General features: G+C 49.3%; 1 protein-coding gene across 7 annotated transcripts; it reads left to right on the forward strand.

Annotated features, from left to right (window-relative positions):
* Positions 1–473: 473 nt before the first annotated feature.
* MFNG (MFNG O-fucosylpeptide 3-beta-N-acetylglucosaminyltransferase) lies at positions 474–16658 on the forward strand. 7 transcript variants are annotated; one of them, XR_003254701.1, is made up of 9 exons: positions 474–1435; positions 7411–7459; positions 8251–8353; positions 8689–8842; positions 9467–9552; positions 10951–11116; positions 11663–11748; positions 12596–13601; positions 16424–16658. XR_003254701.1 is itself a non-coding variant. In XM_026072582.1 (9 exons), the coding sequence occupies exons 1-8, from the start codon at positions 1088–1090 to the stop codon at positions 12663–12665; spliced, it is 1062 nt and encodes a 353-aa protein (XP_025928367.1). In that variant the 5' UTR covers positions 474–1087; the 3' UTR covers positions 12666–12690; positions 16424–16658. The 7 variants fall into 7 exon arrangements, 5 of the variants coding, with proteins under 5 accessions (XP_025928367.1, XP_025928366.1, XP_025928368.1 ...); XR_003254702.1 differs by having other exon boundaries at positions 12596–12721; XM_026072582.1 differs by having other exon boundaries at positions 12596–12690.
* The last annotated feature ends 4623 nt before the right edge of the window (positions 16659–21281 follow it).

Raw genomic sequence — 21281 nt, forward strand, 5'->3', positions numbered from 1 at the left:
GGGGCATGCATGGAGAAACATGTTTCCTCCCAAGAACAGTTTAGGACCCCACACCTTAACTTCACTTGCTTTGCTCCCTTCTACCTCCCAGCCTGCATCTGGCTCCACCCTCCCTTTCTGATGTTCCAGCAAAGGGCTGAGCAGGGCTTGCACCCACATCCTGCCTCCCCTGTAAGGCAGGGAACCCCTCTTGCATGCAGAGACTGAGCCAGATTTTTACTGAATGGAGAAAACAATCAAGCAACAGGTTTGTCCTTGCAGATCAGCTTCTTTGTCACACCGGAGAGATCCCAGCCTGGGAATGGCTGCCCTGGCACTGCAGATGCGACAAGCCCACTTTCAGACTCAGACCTCCCCCCGTTCTTCCTCCATCCTCCCTTCTCCATCCTCTTCCTCCACCGGGGCTGGTGCCCCGCCCCATGCCCGGAGGCGGGACCGAGGCCGGGGCTGGGGCTGGCAGGGAGCAAGGGCAAGCTGCACACAGAGGGAGCAGGTGGTGAGACAGTCCTGTGGTCCGCCGTACGCATGGAACCTGGCCCCTGCCCTGCAGCCCTGCTCTGGCTGTTTGCCTCCGCCCTGCAGCCCCTGGCTTGGATGCACGGGCTGGTGTCTGCTGGGGACCTGATGGCTTCGGTCCAGACTTCTCACTGATGGAGCCAATCTCTTTTACTCCTGCTTTCTATCTCTAGCCTGGGACTCAGCATCTCCAGCAGGAGTGGGGATGCTTGCTTCCCACATGGCAGGCTGTGCCAGCCACCTGCCAGTTGCCTTGGAGTATTTCCCTGTCTCCTGTCCTTGCCTGCCTGGGTAATCAAGTCTCCTTGGTCTGTAGAGATTCCCTCCTCCACCTCTAAGCTCAGGGGCTGTTGTCTCTTTGGCTTTGCCCTTAGGTTTCTGTGAATTTTCTTTTTTGCTTTCTGGTCCACATCTGTCCCATTTCTTGGCTACATCCTATCTGGACCTCACTCTCAGCGTGTCCTGCCCTGTCAGAGGCTTAAAGAAGAGTGGACAGATTCACGCGGAGGTAGAGGCAGAAATTGTCCTTGTCTGATAGGCTTCTGGCTGCGGTGGGAACATTTCAGGAGCCATGGACCGCCGGCTCATCCGTGGTCTGTCTGGAGCCGCTGTTTTCCTTGTCAGCATGGCTCTCCTTTCTGTAAGGCACCATGGGGCTCAAGAAACAGCCCGGTCCCTGGGGCTCAGAGAAGGGATGTCAGAGAATACAGAGCAATGGGCCAAAGTGAGCCCACAGGATGTTGCAGAAGGTGGTGGCAGGAGGCGGAAGGACCTGCAAGCCCATCCTCAGGATGAATACAGGACTGGGGGAGGTCTGAAGCTTGAGGACATTTTCATAGCTGTGAAGACAACCAAGAGATTTCACCAGAGCAGGATGGAGCTGCTCCTGGACACGTGGATATCTCGGGCAAGAGAGCAAGTGAGTGTGTTGATCTGGACTAGTGAGGGGGTGTTTGGTGGCAGGGCATGGATGGGATGTCTGTGGAGAGGGATAAAGGCCAAAGGAAGTGGAGGCTGGACATTGCAGTCCCCCCAAGTACTTTCTTTTATTTCCCCTAATTTTCACCTCTGTTCACATTGAAAGGTGGATGCTACCCACCAAAATGTTTCACTGGTTCAAGGGAAGGGCCAGCAGAAGACTGAAGGCATTGTGTGGGCTCTTCCCACAAAGGCTGGGAGGATAAGTGCTCTTAGACAGGCATCAGCTGCCCCTAACATAAGCCTAACTCCTTGGCCTTGTGCTGGGGGGAGGGATTTACTTTTGTTTTTTATCTAGTAACACTGGGGATGATGGTTTGCCTGGGCCACACCAGTCTGAAAGCACAGACCTTCCCAAGCCTGTCTGAAATGGTGGCTTTCTACATCCAAGCAACATGTGTTTGCTAGGTTTCAAGTAGAGTGGCCCCTCCCAGACTTAGACCATGATGCCTGCCTTGCGCCTGGGCACAGTTCACCCTTGGATGGCGTAGTGCAGCACATAGGGGAGCAGAGGCTGGAGGATGTGGGCATGAGGGGAAGTGGCCGAAGAGGATGGGTGTGCAGGAGGGGTGTCTGCAGCCTTATTCCCTCCTGTGCATATCAGCATAATCAATCCCTTGTTTTCTTGGCAGATCACCTTGTGTGCACGCTCTTGAGGTGACATTTGCATATATCTGACTTTTTTAACTGGGCCCTGATGTTTTCCCCCTTTGCTAAGGAAAGGTTGGAGAGTTTTGCTTCCTGCTAGAAGAACTGATGTAGGGCATGTGTATCCATGACTAGTGGCGTTGTGCAGACTGGCAGAAGTGCCCCCTATTACCTGGGCTGTACTTCCTTGCACTTGGAAGAGCTTTCATTTCCGTACACTGGTGCAGGCTCCAGGCTCTCTAGCAGCCCAGCTGGCTAGGGATCAGAGGTCTGGGCTACAAACTCCGCTTTTCAATCACTGCCAAATCCTAACCTCAGGACCTTGGGGGAAATGGTACTTCTCTGCCTTGCCTCCACTCCCTTGCAGAGCTACTCTTCAAGAAAGAAAAAAAATCCTGCGGCTGTCCCCAAAGGTTTTGTTGTTTCTGCCTGTGTGTAACATGTGGCTAACAGACAAATTCAGGCCTCAGTGAGGAAGGGAGAAGGGGGTGGACGTATGGGGTAGCAGAGTGTTTGAAGTGATGCAGGGTTTTCTGGGTAAGAGTGGTTTTCCACTTTATGGTGCTGCAACTGTTTGGTCTGCTGCGGTTGCTGCAGGAAGTTGTGTCCTATTTTGAGCATGCTTCCTCTCCTGTATGGGTGTCTGTGTTAGCATCTGAGATACCCTACTTCCTCCTCAAGATACACTTCTCCTATCTGCTTTCGCCTGCCCTCAGCCCAACGGCTCTTTGGAGAAACCAAACTCAACTGTGTAGCTGTACTATGGGACAGGCTGAGCACTGGCAATAAGATATTGAGATTGGGCTGTTTGGAGTGGATTTGCAAGAGGCAGTTCACCTTTCCCTCCTCATGTATTTGACAAACATACATCTGGCCATCCTGCTGACAACAAGAATTAGATAGCAGCTCCCCAAACTTGTCTGACCCTCTGTGCGTGGGGTATATGGCAGACAAACTATGCCCAAACCTGTGAAGAGCTTCACCTCCAACAGTGGTGTTGAATTTTCAGTGCTGCTACTGGCATGTAGGAAAGCTTCACAGACTGAGCAGGAAAATGGCAAGGGGAGGCTAGAACAGGAGACTTAGTCATTTTTAAACATATTTTTTTCATTAATATCAAATTTTTCTGCAAGTTCCATATTTTCCTCTTTTTTCACTGTCAACTTTTCCTGTTTTTTTCCTGTTTTTTTTTTTTTCCCCTAAATGGCCTTGAGGGCAGGGGAAGGAGGGGGTAAAGAGAAGTATATGAGAGTTAAAAGCCTTCATTTTTTCTTGAAATAAACTGTTGGAGGGTTTTTTGGAGGTGGGCAAGTTTTAGATTTTGAAAAATCAGCAAGATAGAAGCTCTTGCTTAGAAAAAAAAGAGAGAGCTCTCAATTTGCAAAGGGCATTTAATGGTTGTGGGGCCAGGGCTAGGATACCAGATATCCTCCTAACGAGGCTTTATGGATAAACAAAAACAGACGTTTAAGTGACAGTCTCAGAGTCTTAAGTGACTCAGGTCTCAGAAGCACTGACTTGCAGGGATTACCTCCTCCTAGGGCTGACCTTGGTCTTGCTATCTCACTGGCCATAACTCATGGCTGGCTACTGATCCAGTGGGGCCTTCTGTGCAGGTGGCCAGCTGGGAAGTCTTAGCATCTGGCTGTGTTCCTGATACTGGGATCTGCACAGTGTCCTCCCAGAGGAAGCAACCTGGACCTCAAAGGCTAGGCCTAGGTGACTATAACAGGAGGCAGGACCAGCTGTGATCTTTACGGTTAGAAGAGAGTCCAGGGGCCCAATTAAGAGTCCTATATGTTGGACTCAGTCAGGTACACAGTAAGAGAGAGAGAGAGATTTCCTAAAACTGTATTGTTTAAATAGAAGAGAAGATAGGCAGCTAATGAGAGACAGGGAAATATGGGATGGGTGCTCTTCACTAGATGCTGGACCATGCTCTGTTTCTTGAGGACTACTCCATGACAAACTTTCCACTGGAGCTTGATAGGGAGGGTATTTCAATGAAAGGACTTTTCCCTGGGAAAGACTTCCTCTGAATATAAGTTTTGATGACTGTTACGCTGGAAAGCATTTTGACATTCTTAGCCCTATAATTTTGAGAGAGAAAGGTCTAGGTTTCTGGTCTGAAATAGCATTTTATTTGGTAATATAAACTAATTCTAGTACCTTTCTTCTTTTAGAAACCCAAACACCCAACTGATTGAAATGAAACCTTTGAACAACCCATCCTGAAATGTTTTTCGCATTTTCAGTGTTGTGAACACATTGGAGATTTCGAATCTCAAACATATTCTCCAGGCAGGGGAACAGTTTCCTGGTCAGCTGTACTTTCAACTCTGCTGATGTGTTTGCATTTTGCAGGCTGTTTCTGCCTGGAGAAAGGATATCCTTGGAGCCTGGGAGATGCATGTGGACCTGGACTGCCAGATTCCACATATTTATTCCCTTTTCCTAATTTTTCCTTGTTAGGCTACGCTCCTAATTTGGGCTGAGCGGGCATCAAAGCCCAGTGTTTACCATTACATGGGCACTTCTGTTCACAGAGAGCTGCCAGGCAAGGCTGTCTGACACCAGTGGCTTCAGGTTTCTGCTAGCGCTGGCGATCTGGCAGGCATCCTCTCCCACTCAACTGTCCCAGCTCATCTGCTCCAGAACTGGGGGATGCCTTCCACTCTGCACCACTCCTCAGGCCCGGATCAGCTCCCCCATAGCAGAAGTGACGACTGTCCTGGCCAGCTCTGTGCGCACTGGAAAGCGGGACTCTGTGATTCCCCTCTACGCAGGCAGGAGTAACTGTGCTGGGGGGACGCTGGGCAGGAGGGGAGCGGGAAACTGTGGCTGAATGGCTGCACTGTGAGCCCGCTGGGCCACCTGCGAGAATGGACTTGTGGGTAGTCCCTGAGCGCAGAGGCACCACAATGAGAGGCACTATGGGAGACCATGCATGGCCCCACTGAGAGTCTGGTGAAGCACAGAACAGAGCATATGGTGGGGAGGCTGCTTCTGTCCACCCCATTTGCCTGCAGAGACACCTCTGCTCCCATGTCCCCAACAGGGAGAATAAGTCTGTGTGCGCAGATTGACCTTCTGAATCTCTTCTAGGCTCCATTAGTATGAACAAGAGCAGCTGGTGTCTCCTTGAGAAAGACCTGCATAGCCAGAACAAATCCCCTCCGGGCAGGGGAGATGGAGAAGGCAGATTTGCCTCCCACACACACTCATGCCCCCCTCTTTGCATTTCTTTTGGAGATGCTGATGTTCCCCTTGGTGACAATGCTCCTTCATCCTTGGGTTCCTGCAGAAACATATAAGGTGTCTTCAAAAAAACCTTTTTTCCATCTCACATCAAGAGGAAAGTGGGAACCTCAGAAGATTTTCACAAGTAAAAAATCTGAGAAAAGAGAAAGGTCCCTATTTTAGGTCAATTGGAAGATGATGTTTATTATGTACATGTTTTCTACTTGGTCTTATATTTCTAAGCAAGTCATTTCAAGCAGCACTGTTTCTGTTTTTTTTTTTATGTCAGAAAATTTCAATGGTTTCAGATTTTTTTCTTAAGATGAAATATTTTTCATAGTGGAAATTTCTGGCTTTGATATGCTCTCAAGGAAAATCACGTCACTGAGAATTCCTGTCTTGTCTGAACATTAAGTTATAGTCACCTGATCCAGAGTGACTGCTTTACCTGAGACTTAGCTAATTGCTTCCTTTCCTGTGATCACCTTTAAAGTGGTTTAAAATAAGAGATTTTAACCACTGGAGAGGGGTAGGAAGGTATGCACAGTCAGTTACTGCCATTCGGCTGTTGGAGGGTAATTCACCAAGTCAGTACAAGTCACACATTTGGCATAATGAGACCATCCTCTTAATTCTGGTGCTGCCATCTCTTCCAGAGCCGGATGGTTTCTGAGGGTCCTTCACTACCTTCCTTTTGTGTTTGGAGAATTTCTCTTCCCACACCTTTCTGATGGGGGCACATCACTCAGCCTGAATGCTGGGTAGATGTCGGGAGATGGGGAGGTAAGGACTTGTCTCCTTGTCAGAGCCTTTTGACGCAATGACAGCTCCTACGAGCTGTCGTCTGTCTGCCTCTTCCCCTTTGTCCCTGCCCAGGTGCTGTGTTTAACCAGCCTGTGGGCAGCTGGTGGAGAGACAGTTTAAGGCTTGTGACTCCTTTTTGATTTTGTGAAAGCTCATTTTCTGCCTGAGGGGAGCTTTTTTGCCTGAGCTCTGATCCCTGCCTGGCCCTGAACAGGGGGAGATGTGCCACATAATGGCAGTGAGGGGGATTAGAGGGGCCTGGAGGGCGGAGGAAGAGGAGGTGGCAGGGAAGCGGCAGGGGGCTATACGCACTTAACACACAAACAGATGTTCCCCTTTTAACCTGAGCTGCCTCTGACCACAATGCTTTCATTTTTCTACAACTACAAGTTAAACCAGCCTCCCTCACACCCTCATGCAGTGTTACAGGTCCCCCTGTCCCAAGGCAGCAGACCCCTGGGAAAAATGAAGTGACACAAGCATGGTTGGTGCCAGCTCAGGGCAGTTGGTTCATGTGGTGACAAAGGAGGCGCTGACCATTCTCCTCAAGACAGGCCCTTGCATGCTGGGACCAGCTTTGGGATTGTCCAGGAGCAAGCAAAGCTTCCATCCGTGTGGTCTCAGCCAGTGCTGACCAGCATACCCCCAGTGCCTTTAGTGGGAGAGCCCTGACATGCACTGAAAAGGTGACCCAGGCTGCCTTGTGCCTGTCCCCTTGCACACCATCTGGCTGAGCTCCTCTTGGAGAGGGGCACTTGGAGACTTGAACTCTTTTTCCCTTCGCTCACCTGAGCCAAAGGAAAACCACTTTCCTGGCCAAACTGCCCCTCCCTCCCCTTTTCGTACATGGGAGAGCAGCAGCTTAAAGCAATGGGAGGGCAAGAGGGGCAGTGTGGGGGCCTGTTTGCACCTCCTGCGAGCAGAGCATGGGGCTCTAAGAGGATTAATTGGCTGTGAAAGTGAGAAGAGGGCCAGCGCTGTTGGGGGAGAGGGGACAATGGGGCAGCCAGCCATGCCAGCCATCTCTCTGCCCAGACAGGGAGTCCAGCTGCTGCCTGGTGCCTGGAAGAGAGTGAGGCACAGAGGCTGGCATGGGGCTGGGAGAGGGGCTACTGCAGCATGCGTGTGTGGAGTGCGTGTCTGGCTGAGGGGAAGAGCAGATGAGCAGCCAAGAGCAGCTCCAGCTCCAGGCCTCAGAGTGACCTCCTTCTCTAATTTCCCCAGACATATGTCTTCACTGATGAAGAAGACGAAGCTCTGAAAAGGAGAATGGGTAATCACCTTTCCTATAACACTGTGTCCTCCTCCTTACCTTCAGCCTTTTAACTTTCATGGCCTTTGGAGGGGGTCCTGCATGAAGGCTGGCTCTCCCATGCCAGCTCTGCATGGTGGAGTACCCTCTTTGCCACATCCCATGGGAGAGCCCTGCAGAGCCCACCAGGTTGAGCAGTGATGATTTGCTGTGGTTTGGCTCCCCCCAGGGCAAGTGTCTGACTCAAGATAGGAGACTGTCTGCCTTAAAATGTCCTCAGGCAAAAGCCACTCAGTACAAGCAGCCTTGGAGAAAACCCTGCAGTCCCTATATCCTAGCTAACAGTGGGCAGGGTGGAAGTGTGGTTGACAGGCAATTTGGCAAAGCCAGGTTGTAACCCTGGGCAAGATGCTCCACTTTCCCTGGGTATCAGCTCCTAGTGATGGGAAGGATGGGACTTATGTGTCTTTGCAAGGTGCAGTGATGGCAGTGGGAAAAAGTAGATTGATAAACTGAAGAGTAGACTCTTCTCACCACTGTGCCATTCATGGGGTGAAATCTAGCCATGAAGCAAAAGAGCAAGGAGTGGTCTTCAGAGCAAGGCTTGCGTGGAGTGAACAGCCTGGGGTTTATGAGTTGAAGAGCTAAATGGGTGGGAGAAAGCACCCACATGGCAGTGGGCTTGGATGCCTGTTCAAGGGGCTGTGAGGAGGCCGGCCTTGAACTCCCCTTCCCTCCTGCCCAGAGGGTTTCCTCTCCAGGACCACGCGAAGCAGGCCAGCCCTGAGCGATAGCCTTCTCTCTCCTTACAGGTGACCACGTGGTGTTCACCAGCTGCTCTGCTGAGCATAGCCACCTTGCCCTCTCCTGCAAGATGGCTGCAGAGTTCGACGCATTTCTGGCCAGCAGCCAAAGGTGAGCCACGGCTGCCATGGGCTGCTGGGGTGGCACAGCTGTGAGCTTGTGTGGACATGGGTCCCACGGGGCAGGCTAATTGGCAGGCAACCATTTGCTGAGGAAAAGTATCAGTATGAGGCTGAGTGGGGAGGGAGGATGGCACTTTATCCCTGTTGGGGCTCTTTTCCCAGAGGAAAGAAGGAAGTCGGGCACTGTGGGTGTGTGTGATCCCAGGCGCTTTGAAATCAAGTCAGTGTGCTGCTGCTCAGCACCTTTGTATGGCAGGCCGTTGAGAGAAAGAGGCACCCTCCTTATTGAAAACCTCTTGTGTCTTCATTACCATCTCCCTCCAGCTGGTTTTGCCACTTGGATGATGACAACTATTTGAACCCTCAGGCCCTCCTGAAGCTCTTGTCTTCCTACTCTGCAGTGTGGGATGTCTACCTAGGGAAACCCAGCCTGAACCGACCCATCCGTGCCTCTGAAACACTGCCTAACAACAAGACGGTACAGCCCATGGCTCGTGGCAGGGATGGAGGGGAATGGGTTGTTTTTAATGCTTTGGCTCATTGACTGAGGTGTACCATGATGAAAAAGGTCCAAAGAGCCACAGGCATCAGCTGAAAACTTGCTTGTCTTGTCTGAATGTTGTAGCATTGATGGCAGCCACCCAGAGGAAGGAAATGATGGCCCATGTTGCTGCTGTGCCTTTGGGTACCCATCTGCAAGAAGACAAGTCTGCACTGGGTAGCCCACCTGCTGCTGCCAAATTGACCAACTCTGTTTTAACAAGTTGGCAGAGTTCAGCCTGGATATCCAGTTAGACTTCTTTAGCACAAGTGACGTTATTTGGCCAGTGGACCCCCCACCTCTGCTTGCTCTTTTTGCCTTTGGCTGAGAGGGGAACTGCAGTGCTGTATTATGCCCTATTATCCTGGCTTCCCAGTCACGTGAGGAAGTCAAAATCTGTGCTGTATTACCAGCAAGACCTTGTTCTGGGCAGCAGTTAGGAAGATGACAATGGGGCTCTGTTCATCTCTGCATCAAAACTTGGTTTCTAGCATTCCCATTTCAGGGAGTATGGTATCATTTGAGCCACTGCTCTTGACTGTCTCTGCTGTTTCTCTCCAGAAGTCTGTGCATTTCTGGTTTGCCACAGGAGGGGCTGGATTCTGCATCAGTCGCAAGCTGGCAAACAAGATGGCGCCTTGGGCCAGGTGAGCTGTGCAATTGGTGGGTATATGAACCCCTGGGGGTAAGGAACATGGATGCACATAAATACCTGTCATTGCAAGACCTGGAGCTGTGTATGTGGTATTTGCAAGGGTGCAGAGTGCCATGTGCTATGTGTCTGCAAGCATGTGAGACCAGAGGAAGGATGTACTGGGTGGGTCTGCCACCTTACTAAAAGCAGGCAAGAGTAGGCATGTCAGCAAACATGATGATAGGATGACATACTCCTCCTTCCCCAATTCCTTTCAGCTCTTGGTTATTCCCCCACACTCCTTCCCACTTCTTTCAGCCCCCTCTGACTGTTTACTAAGTACTTTCCCTGTCTGCCTATTTCCTTTCCCCTTACTGTGCTTCCTTGAAACTCCCTCTTCCTCCCTCTTGAGCTGATTTCCCAGTTCCCTCACCTCAAATCCTCTCCAGCTTCTTCCAGTCTCCAGTGTCAATTCCTCAGCCTGGTGCATGGAGAACAGAAGTAGGTCTGATATCTTCTGATAGCCCAGCCTACAATGATTGTTGTTAGCGCAAGATGATGTTTTCCAGTATGCCCTAGGTCATATCACAGGCCATAAGCACATGTGCCCATAGGCAATGGCTGTGCCACCCTTAATTGAAGCTGTGCATACCCAGAAAGACAGATCTGATCCACACCAGGTGGCCCACGATCCTGTTTGCATCGGTTTAGCTGAAACACATGATACACAGTTTATGCTAGATCCAGACAGGAAGATGATCTCTGATCCAGGGTAAAATTAAAGTGGCATGGATAGACAATTCTTAACCTGGCATAAAGTCTGCCACTATTGTATTTGAATGTTCTAAACATATTAGAACTAGCCAAGGGGTGTTATAGTAGACAGTGCTTTGTGCCATGTGGCTGTTTCCAATTGCAGGAGCTTTAACGCTGGGTTTACCCTGTCATTAAACCATGGCCAAGAGTGTGGTGTTACATTACAGTGGAGCCAATGGTTGGCTAATTCCCGCTGAAAGAGACTGCCCTGTTCCCTTTTCCCTCCTCATCCTGGCTATGTGGTGCCACTGCTTCTCTTGTGCTAGCTTGTCAGACCCCCTCAATGAATCTGTGCAGCTCACCAAACAGGCAGAAAAGTAATTTGGAAAACTGTCAGCTCTCTGAATCAGCTGACTGAGGAGTTGGATAGGTATCAGGCATAGCACTGGACAACTGGTGGGACGGCATGGTTGGGGGTGGCTGAAGAGCAAACACATCCCCACTTCTTTGCAGGCAGGACTCAAGGATTTCTTGCGTATTATTTCCAATGTTTGCTATGGTCCACACTTAAGTCCTTCTCTTATCTCCAGCACAAGTGGATGCCTATATATCCCTCCACACTTGTCTTAACCCATGCAGTCCTGCTCTCTTCCAGTGGCAGGAACTTCCTGAGCACCTCAGAGCTTATCCGCTTGCCAGATGACTGCACCATGGGTTACATAATTGAGTGCAAAGCTGGTGGGCAGCTGCTGTCCAACTCACTCTTCCACTCCCACCTGGAGAACCTGCAGCTCATCCCCTCGACTCAGCTCACACAGCAGGTGAGCAGGGGGATAGAGCAAGAGAGAGGTGTGTGAGGAAGGAGAAATGGAGGAGGGGAGCTGATTGGCACATTACCTAGTTGGTGGCAGTGATGAGGATTGAATCAATTGCCTGCTTTTTCCTCAGGCCTCCTGAAAAATGTTTCCCTGAAGGAAGGGGCAGACATTGTCAGCAGCACACCTGCCAGTCACAGTGCACCCTGGATTGGTGGTGGGGAGCAAGTTTATGGGAACTGAAGGGAGGATTGCAGGGGGCAGTCCTTAGGGGAACATGGCATCAGGACAAGGAGAGCTGCTGTGTGCTTGGGGAAGGGGTTTTGCATAATGTCTGCCTCACAGGGGGAGATAACAAGGGGTGTGGGGGTAAGGGGTAAGGAGGGTAAAGGGCTGGCATGGTGGACCATCATGGGAAGGAGGACAGGAAGGTAGAGGCCAAGCCAGCAGAGAAGGAACAGGATGGGAAGTTCTGCAGCCCAAAGCAAGTTCCTTGCTCTTAAACTCATCACGTCACCCTCCCTGCTCCCTCCTCCCCACCCCTCTTTGCAGGTCACCCTCAGCTATGGTGTCTTTGAGAACAAGCTCAATGTTATTGAACTCAGCAGCCCCTTCTCACCCCAGGAGGATCCCTCAAGGTATGGGGCATAAGCACTCTGGGGATTGCTATGGTTAGAGCCATCAGCCAATAGGCTGGGAGTGGGAGGCAGCCAAATAGGATGCAGGAGGTCTAGAATGGGGGACAGAAACCTTGCAGTCACATGGCTTACTAGGTGGAGGCACAGCTTTAAGCTGCTTATGAATGCTTACATACTTTGCAAACCCTTTTGGATGAGTGGGAAAAAAGGGGGATCAAAACATTTTATTTGGACAGTTCCAGAGCCAAATGTATTGCTGGTTTGCTTCACATTTTGAGGCTGAACATGCTAACCTCTACCCTATGGGACAGGAACTGAAATATTTTTTTGAACTCAGGAAAGGAAATTCTTTTTTGTTTTGTTTTGTTTTTCTGAGAAAAAGGAAGAGAAAAAAGAAAAAGGTTTATTTCAGGCTGACTGCAAACAAAAGTGTTCTTTGATTTATCTTCTCTGCTTTGAGTGAGCAAACCTAAAGTTGTTATTTGCAGAGCACTAGTGGGAAGTTCCTGGCTGGAGATTGCAGGGGTTCAAAGCAGTAAGGCAATGAAAAGAGCGTCAAGAGAACCATGCAGCATGTGCTGCTGCATTGCCTATATCATTGCTTGTGACTGGAGTGAGTCATGGGCTTGGGCTAACATGGGCCAGGGCTGGACCCAGCTGCTAGAGTGAGGCTTGTCTGCTCAGCTTTGCCCAGATGAGACATCTTGAGATGTGCAACCAGTCCCAGAGCACTGCATTGCAAGGAGAGCATCTGGTGTAGGGTGGGACATGAGAGACAAGTCATCCATTCTTCTGCTTTGCACTGTGGTAAGAGCTGTCACCTGACCTTCCTTCACTCTCTCCCCAGCAGATTTCGATCACTTCACTGCCGCCTCTATCCAGACACCTCCTGGTGCTTGCAGCCTGTTGGCTGGTGATGTCAGCCTCAGCAACAGTCTCCTGGTGATCTCCATTCACCTTGTGCATTTAGAGGGTGGGACACTGAATAAGCGTGGTGCTCCCAACTTCCCCCTTGCAATGATGGCCTTGGGGCTGTGTGATGGCTTTTTTGGTCTTTGCTGAGTACTGGTGACATAAGACAAGAGAGATCTGTGCCAAAGATGAATAACATGGGCTGGACACACACACATGGCTTTCCCTCTCTGCTGGGATGCTTACAAGGGGTAGGAGCGGTATGCCTTCTTGAACAAAGCAAGGGTTGAGCATCTGGATAGAGATGGGGGCCTGCTGCCCCTCGCTGTGGATTCATCCTGCTGGACTAGAAAGGCCCTGGGTAGGGGTACCCTGTACCTGACTGAGGGTCGTTGATAACATATCTTTGCTCCAGCCTGTCCAAGCAGTCCCTCTTCCTCCACACCTACCTGTGTGTGCCTCATTGCCAATTCTTCCCAGCCACGTTCCCTTGGCTGATTGTCTGCTTAGTCAAGGTCTGATTCTGACCACCCTACATGGAAGGAGAATGTGGCCATTTCTGTGCTGAAATAGTGCTGAAAAAGCACTCCCCTGTAAAGGGCAGATGGGCAAGAAGTAGAGAAGAATAAGGAATCCCCCTCTGATGGGACAAAGGAGAGGGTGTGGGATGGGGAGGATGGGATGGGAGGAGAGAGGCAGAGAGGAAGATGGTTTCTGCACTGAACATTGAAGGCTTGCTCTTTTATGGCCCTATATTATTCCTCTCTCTTTTTACCTTCTTGATATGGGGTCAGGATAATCTTTTGCTCTAATTACCAACCTGTCGTTGGAGATTAGACTCCAGCTCCTACCTGTGAGAGAAGAGACATAAAGGATTAAAACTGGCTGAAAGAGAGGAGAAAAGAAGAGATGGAGAAGGAGCGCTCAGGAGCAGATTAGAGGTTACAGCTTTATAATCTTCCCTGTGCCCCTGAACAAAAAATTAAGTCCTGAAGGAATGGAAACAGCAAGGCAAAGCTTTTTTATCTTTGCATTTCTTTCCTCTAGATGCTAAAAACATCTTTCTCCCTCCCCCTCCCCACCCCTCCATCCCTGCTGAGTGCAACAGGGAGAAGGACCAGTCCCAGATAGGTTATGAGTTTTCTGGCACATTTGTGCAGAGTCCCTTTTTCAGTACAGAGCCTGGCATGACACCTGGACAATTCTGATCACTGGGGAATGAACCCTGGTGACATTTTTAGCTTGTACATATGGTTAAATGGTTGGCAGAGAATGTTCCTTGGAAAGTTGGAAGGCAAAGAGGCTGTTTTCAATGCCAGTTGCGCACTTAAGCCACAAACAGGTATTTCTCTTTAAAGAGTATTTCAGAACACACTGCTGGGGTCTATGAAAGTTTCCTGTAATCTCCAGATGAAAGGACAAATGTTTCCCAGTCTGGTCATTCTTATAGGCATTAGCCAGCTTGTGAAGCAGCAGAGAGCTCTGCTTTCTTGTCTTGCACAATGTGGCTTTGAACTGGAAATTCTTCCTGAGCATGGACAGGGACTAGTGATGCCAATGACTACTCTGAGTAGTGAAAAACACTAGTCTCACACAGCTACGTGAAGTCAGGAACCATGTAGTTCAAAGTAGAGACGCCCAACTGTTGGAAGACAGGTACAACACACAGAGGAGTTTGAAGTCCTGGCTATAAGACAAATGACTTGGTTTAAACTTAGCCAGAAGATGAAAAATGCTTCCATGTAGAAAAACGAGAGTCTGGAAGAGAAATCTACAATACTCGGATATTTTCCTTTTTTTTCCCATTTAAACTGTCAAACCTTTGGGTTAATCAAACCTTTGGGTTAAAAAGCCAGTCCTATTTGTAGAAGTCCTGCTGGCAGTCAAAGCACAATGCGATTCATGTGCCTGGAGAAGAAACTGATACAGCAGACTCACTTCCTTGAGGAAAAGCAAGACACAGAAGTTGGAAGCCCACTTTGGAGCCCAGCCTCAGCCAGTCTGAACTGGCCTGTTGCTGTTTGCATGACTGAAGATCTGATGTTAAGTAGGTTGAATCCTTGAGGGGCTTCAGAGGGATCAGTCTAAGACAGGACTTTGTTGCTGAAGCAGTAGGTACCACTTCTGTGGAATATGCCTTCTCTCACAAGGAAACTGAGAACAGATGAGAAGATGTCTTGGGCAAGGCATTTCTTGGGCTGTAGAGAAATGAATGACAGAAAGTTCTGTTATGCCTGCAACAGCAATGCGCTGGAAAGAAAATTGCTTCTCAGAACCAACAAAAGGAACTAGGATCTCTATAAGAACAGAGAGACAGCTTAAGGGGACATTCTCCCCTTGAAATCTGATCAGTGTTAAAACCTGAGTTAAAATTAGTTTCAGGAATGGTTCCTGCTCTTGGGGCTTGCTGTCAGATGTTGTGGTTTTAGTCTCATTTTCCTAGTTTATTAAAATGTTTAGCTGCTTGGGAAAATGAGGAACAATCTCACGTGAAACTTTTCAGGGGACTGTCTACTGTTTTCTTCTCCTTCATGATTTTCTGATGTAACAGTTAAAGATTTTGCAAAGGTTCCCCTGCCTCTATTGAATTTTTTTCTTTCTTTTTTATTCCCCTCCCCACCCCCATTGCAGTAGAAAGCCTGTCCCAAGAACTAGAAGGGATGAAGACATGCTTTTTTCATTTTACTGGGAAAAATGGGATTGAAGTCAAAGGTGTTGGCATGACCCTGCTATTGTACAACATTAAGTGTAGTTCAAGGTTTCAAGCACAGAGACCTCAGCCTGCCCAACACCATAGCAACGAACAGTATTAATGGTGTTTAAACTGTATACTGAAGATCCAGAAAAGGGAGGAGGGAAAAAATACAGTTACAGTATTTGAAATGTAAAGTATTAAGTGAGTCTTTCATGTTACCAATATCTTTTCTTCACTTTCCCTTTAGCTGTGAAGAATTTTTATAAGAAAACCCCTAGCTGACAGTTCAGAAAATGCTAATGACTACTTTTTCTTTAGGGGAAAAAGAGAAGTTAGCTGAAATAGGTGGGAAACTGCAGTTGTTGCTAAAGGCTTGAAGGGGAGAGAGAAGAATAGCAAATCTAGACAATGCTTCTGTCTCTGGTGCCAACTCCTCTTAACAACTCCGCTGCTGAAGGAAAACAGATTTGTAAGCAGCTGGGAGATATAGCAAACTCATACCTGGATTACAGCCTTCATCTCTCTTCCCAGGCCTCTTGCAAAAGATGCAACCTTCAAAAGACTAGCAGTTTATTAAACAGAAGTCAAAAGGTGAGAAATAGGAACCAGAAGAAAGGAGGCTGGAAGGAAAGAAACCACCAAGTAGGGCCTAGGAGGGAATTTAAGCTCTGCATTGAAAGTGCTGTTTGGGAACTGCCCAGCAGCAGTGGGAAAAGGGGTGTTGCTTGGACCCCCATCTCTGGGTGTTTTTGTGATCAGGACAATGGTAGCCCTCCAGTGCCACAGTGGATGCCAGTCTGTGAGTGAGAGGTCATGTTGAAAGAGGTGGGAATCAGGCCTGTTCAGTGCTGTTGGCCTCCCACTTTTTTTTTTTTTTTTTTTTTTTTTAATGAATGCCCCAAAGAGCTGATATGTTTTCATCTGACAATTACACTAAATTCCTAACAGCAGTTTTGCCCTCTGGGTCTCCAGCTTTCCTCTGCCTTTGCTTACAATGCTGGCTCTTCAGACAGCCCAGGGTTGGGATCAACAGCTCTTTTCATTCATTCATTTATTTTTTGTTCTCAGTCCTTGAACAACCGTAGAAGACAGCTGGGTTGCTGCTTTGTGCCACTGGCCACCTGGGCTCTACGCACCAGCCTTCTCTGACTCCTGTGATTGGATCTACACTTTCAAATGAACCCAAAACAAGGCTTGAACTCCTATTGCTGTATCTACAGTGATGTACCTTCATGTCTGTGCTCTACCATGCACTCTTTTCCTTACTGTCCCCCAGTCTTAACAGTAAACTGTGGGCTCTGTGTGTAGTTACACTGTAGAACTCACTGGTACAGGATAATGAGTCAGTCACAGCTTTGAATTAATTAGAAACAAAGAACCGCACAATGAGTGGAAGTAAACTCCTACTAAGCCCAAGCTGATGATAAGATCCCTCTGCCCAAAAGTAACTCTAACCATTGATAGAAGGAGCCAGGAGGAATCACTGGAGGGACAATCTCTGTTTCTTAGGGTGCAACTTTATGAAAGGTTAAAACTGTGTTTTTAAACTTTTTGTTCAAGTTAGTTTTCATCCTGCCCAGCTCTCTATCCTAAATTGTCCTCTCATATAACTGCGTGAATGCTTGCGCCAGCAGGAGGAAGGATCAGAGCACACTTCTGCGGGTGGATGCGAAGGCGAATGATGGTGACCACTCCATTCAGTAATTGCATGGGCACAGAGAAGCATGAACCATCCCTATGTTCTCCCCTAGGCACCTGCTAGCAGCTGGTGCCAAAGACAGGATCTGATGCTAATTGGGACTTTCTTCTGTCCCAAATACTGCTGGGCTTATGGCTCCACTGAAGATGATGTGATTGTTACCACAGACATAAGCAAGGCCAGGAAGAAGAACAGTATCACAAATGCACAAATAATTGTTTCTGTTCTCACCAGCTGATGCAGGAATTTTTCCTCTAGACATTCCACCCAATTACCTGGGAGGTTAAAGGAGTGCGGAGCTAAGCCATTGTTGCTCAGCTGGCATTGCCTCTTTAAGACTGTTCCTTGACAGCCTGAATTTTCTGTTGCTCCTTGTTTGATCCAGCTTGGACTCCAAGAAAGCTGGGAACTCATCTCTCCCTGTTTGAACTGTATGTGATTAATTACAGGCCTCGAGAATGGGCTGCTTGCCTATCTCTCATGTTTAAATTGCCTTCCAGGATTTTGCAAGGCTAAGGAGCCTCTTCAGATGTTGTGTCTGACTGTGCTTTGGTCAAGCATCCCTTGGTTTTGCTGGGAGCTGCATCTGATTCATAGTGAACTTTGAGAACAAATTAAACAGAGTGCTTTGTACATGGATTTGCTGGCCCTGACCCTTCTGCTGCTGCTTGGGGAGAAGAATGTTGATTTTAGCAACAGAAGAAGTGGGACTAAACAGGGCAATTGGATGGGGAGGGATGCTGCTAGTCTTAGTCCCTGCCTTCCCCATCCCATCCCCAGAAGTGGGGCAAAGAGACAACTGCACCTGCTGCCTTTGGCCACAGTGCATCATGCAGAGGTATGCCATGAAATATCTGGCATTTGCACTGGAGACAATCCAGCAGCCTCAGCTGTGGCCCAAGGCCAGCTTGTGCTTGGTGCTGAACAGGGAGAAAAGTGGTGCCTGTCCCAAAGCCCTAACAACCAAAGATAGGATGGAAAGGGGGGAGGATTTAGAGGAACAATGGGACAGTATTTTCACATCAAAGAATGGGAGAAGGAGATTGTCCTGGACACAGGGAGGGCAGGGATCAGAAGCAAAGACCTGTTTCTACCTGCAAATACCATGAAGCAGCAGGCCTAAAGGAAGGGTGATAAGCACAGGGAAAGGAAGAGAAGAGGGGAAGGGCATCAACCTCTCCTCTGCAGTGTGTCTCCTTCCTGGGGAGATCCCAGTGTGACTTGGCTTATATGATCACTCAGAGAAGCAGTGCACTGTGGCACTGGGCAGGATAAATGTGCTGTACAAACTCTGGCTCTTTCTCACTGCCCCAGTTTTCTCCTGTTACTATCAACTTTGGCTTGAGTGCAGATGGATGCAGAGGCTGGCCGGGCTCTCTCCATTTGTGATGGTGTTTCTTCTTGTGTGCAGGGGCTAATGCTCTTCTCCAAGCTCTTGGACAGACCTGCTTCCCACAGGCCTGGGGCAGGATGCAGAAAGACAAGATCTCAATGCAGTGGAGAGGGAAGCCGAGCCCCTCCATACCCCCCTCCTTTTCCCCCAGTGCTCAGCTAGTGTTGGACGGCGTCTGTTTTTAGAAAAAGTGGCAGATTCAACAGCTGAGCTGATTTTCCAAAGGGACATATAAAACAAACAGCTTGCCATCTGCTCTATTGTCCTGGAATAGTGGCTTAGGGGGTGGGAGAGAGAGGAGGAGGAGAATGGAGGGAAGGAGAAGTAGAGGTGGGGGGAAAAAGTGGGAAGGAGGGGCAGAGAAGGAGAGTAAAAGGTGGGAGAGGCAGAGAGGTGAGGAAGAGATCATGGGAGTGGGGAGAGTAAAGATGGAGGCTTAGCACAGGGAGATAGAGAAGGAGGTAAAGAAAGAGGGGAGCCATGTGAAAATGGGAGTGTGGTGAGGGAGAGGTGCTGAGGGGAGAGGGCCAGGAGACAGGAATGGAGGCAAAAGGCCCTCATTAGGACCACCCTGGCTGGATCCGTCTCAGCACTGTGAGCCACTGGGGCAGCAGCTCTAGCCCTGACCCTGGGTTATGCTGGAGTGAGAGCCTGACTGCAAAAGAAACAAACTGGACTTAGTGGCCTGGAAAGCCACTCCCCTTCCACCCACACAGCCCTCCCTGTTTGCTTGCCATACATCCCCCCTCTGCGTTGGCTTTTATTGAGTGCCGCAGGGCAGGGTTTGAACTCCAGGTTTGGCAGCAGAATAAATAACAGCAACATTGGCCTCTCTAGCCCAGGAGGAAGGAGGGCTGGTTTTAATCAAAGGTAAATAACAGCCRGTATTCTCTGACTCTTAATCCAATTTCCTAGAACTGGAAAATAATGTTCCAACTTAGACACGTRGCCCTGGCCCATGGGAGAGGGACGGCAGAGATGGCAACTCAGCCAGCCAGCTGCTGGGTACTGCACAGCCAAGGAGAGCAGAACTGGGGGAGACGTGACAAGGCACGTAGTTTGTTCTGGCTGGCCTGGGACTCGGTTGTTCTCTTCTGAATCTTGCTAGTGGATTTTACTGGCTATAATCATCCCAAGAGGTGGGGCAAGCTGGCTGGCAGGCAGCTCATCCTTATGGAAAGGGGGCTAAGACAGGTAGAGGCTCCCTGATCTGCTCTCTCTGCAGGAGAGATGGGGGCCAGCTGATGCCCTGCATCTGCATCCCTGAAGGGCATTTTGACTTACATGGTGACTTGGAAAATGGTCACTGTGAAGTCATGCTTCCTGGCATATAGATGTGACAAGAATCACCATGTATCCTTGCTACATGGCAAGTGTGAGCAAGTTTTCAGTGTCTGAAAGAAATGTTTGTGTTGTGACTATCTGGGAACACAAGGGTCTGGGTGGCTGGGGAGTTTACTCTCTGACTTGATGACATATTAGAATCACAGAGAGTTAAGAAGCTGGTGTTACCTAGCTTTCAGGATGTTTTCTAGTCCTGCAGCAGGGCCAGCCACCTTAAACCTCTCCTGACAGATGTTTTTTCAACCTACTCTTAAAATCAGGTTGTTCTAGTCCAGCCAACTGAAGTCAGATTGGAAAACAAGGTTTCTTGTAACAAAGCACTGGTACTAAGTCGCTCCTGGAAAGACAGGTTTGTTCTGCAGCTCTCTGCCAACACTGATTTGTGGATGCCCATGGAGCAACCCTGTTGGGATCTTGGGCACTGCTTTCTCCTCTGTGGGGCAGCTGCTCTGAAAATCTCTGGCACAAAACTGGCTTAGTGTGGCCAGACCATGTCTGGAATGAAGCAGAGACACTTGAGCTGAGGACAAAGGAGGCCAGCTCCTTTCCAGTCCTTTCATCTTGCAAAATGAACTGGCAGCCCATGATAGATTTCAGCTGCTGTGGAGACACAGCATATGTCCACCCTGTGGGTGGACTGTGATTTCAAGACCACTTTCAGACTAACCTCTTTGTAAACCTCAAGACCATGGAGAGAAACCTCCCCACCAAGAGCTCCCTAGTGTGGGATGTGCCTCAAAACACACAGTGGTTGTGTGAGTGCCATTCCCAGTTATATGATCTGGACAGATCAGGTGTAGGTGGAACAGTCGGGTCCATCCTCCCATCTCAAACTCTGCTGTTCCAGTGTGGATGCTTTGGGCCTGGGACCCAGCAGTAGTGAGGACAGGGAGCACCCAGAGACAGCTAGGGCACCACAGGCGAGGAGTACTGAGAGTCTAGCATGAGGAGCAGTGAGGTATGTACTGCACAGAGGGGCTAAGAGGCATGGATGGCTGATCCTTACATTGTCCTACCCAAACAGGACAGAATTATAGCTCTGGAGATGCCTCATGTTGATTCAGCTCCCCAGCCCTGGGCACATGCTTTGCTACAAGTAACCCAGCCCTGTCCTTAGCGAATACAGCCCCACTGCTGAAATTATTGGTGGGAGAGAGGAAGGGGAAAAATATCTTTTACATCTAATTGATTGTGTGTTTCATTTCCCTCTACTCAACTCACTCCAGGGGGCCCACTGTCTTTTTAACTGTTTGAAGTCTCAGGAATGGCCCCTGCCCTCTGGGCYGGCCCAACAGGAGGCAGAGGAGAGGGGCTGTGGGGCCCGGGGCTGGGAGGTGGCGGGCTCTGGTCAGGACCGTGTAGAGGGCCAGTCCCCACCACGACCTTACTCTGCTTTCCTTTGACTTGCCCTGCCTAGCCTTGCCCTGCTGTGCCTTGACTTGCCCTGCCTTGTCTTGCCTTGCCTTGCCTTGCCCTGCCTTGCCTTGCCA

This window comes from Apteryx rowi, unplaced genomic scaffold (assembly GCF_003343035.1).
Source record: "Apteryx rowi isolate R43461 unplaced genomic scaffold, aptRow1 scaffold_343, whole genome shotgun sequence".
In the NCBI taxonomy this organism is placed as follows: Eukaryota; Metazoa; Chordata; class Aves; order Apterygiformes; family Apterygidae; genus Apteryx; species Apteryx rowi.

Bases quoted from the DNA above. Each gene is read 5' to 3' on its own strand.
- MFNG (XM_026072580.1), top strand. From the start codon at position 1,088: ATGGACCGCCGGCTCATCCGTGGTCTGTCTGGAGCCGCTGTTTTCCTT. The intron at 7,460-8,250 runs GTAATCACCTTT...CTCTCCTTACAG, and splicing joins AGCTCTGAAAAGGAGAATGG to GTGACCACGTGGTGTTCACC. The intron at 8,843-9,466 runs GTACAGCCCATG...GTTTCTCTCCAG, and splicing joins CACTGCCTAACAACAAGACG to AAGTCTGTGCATTTCTGGTT.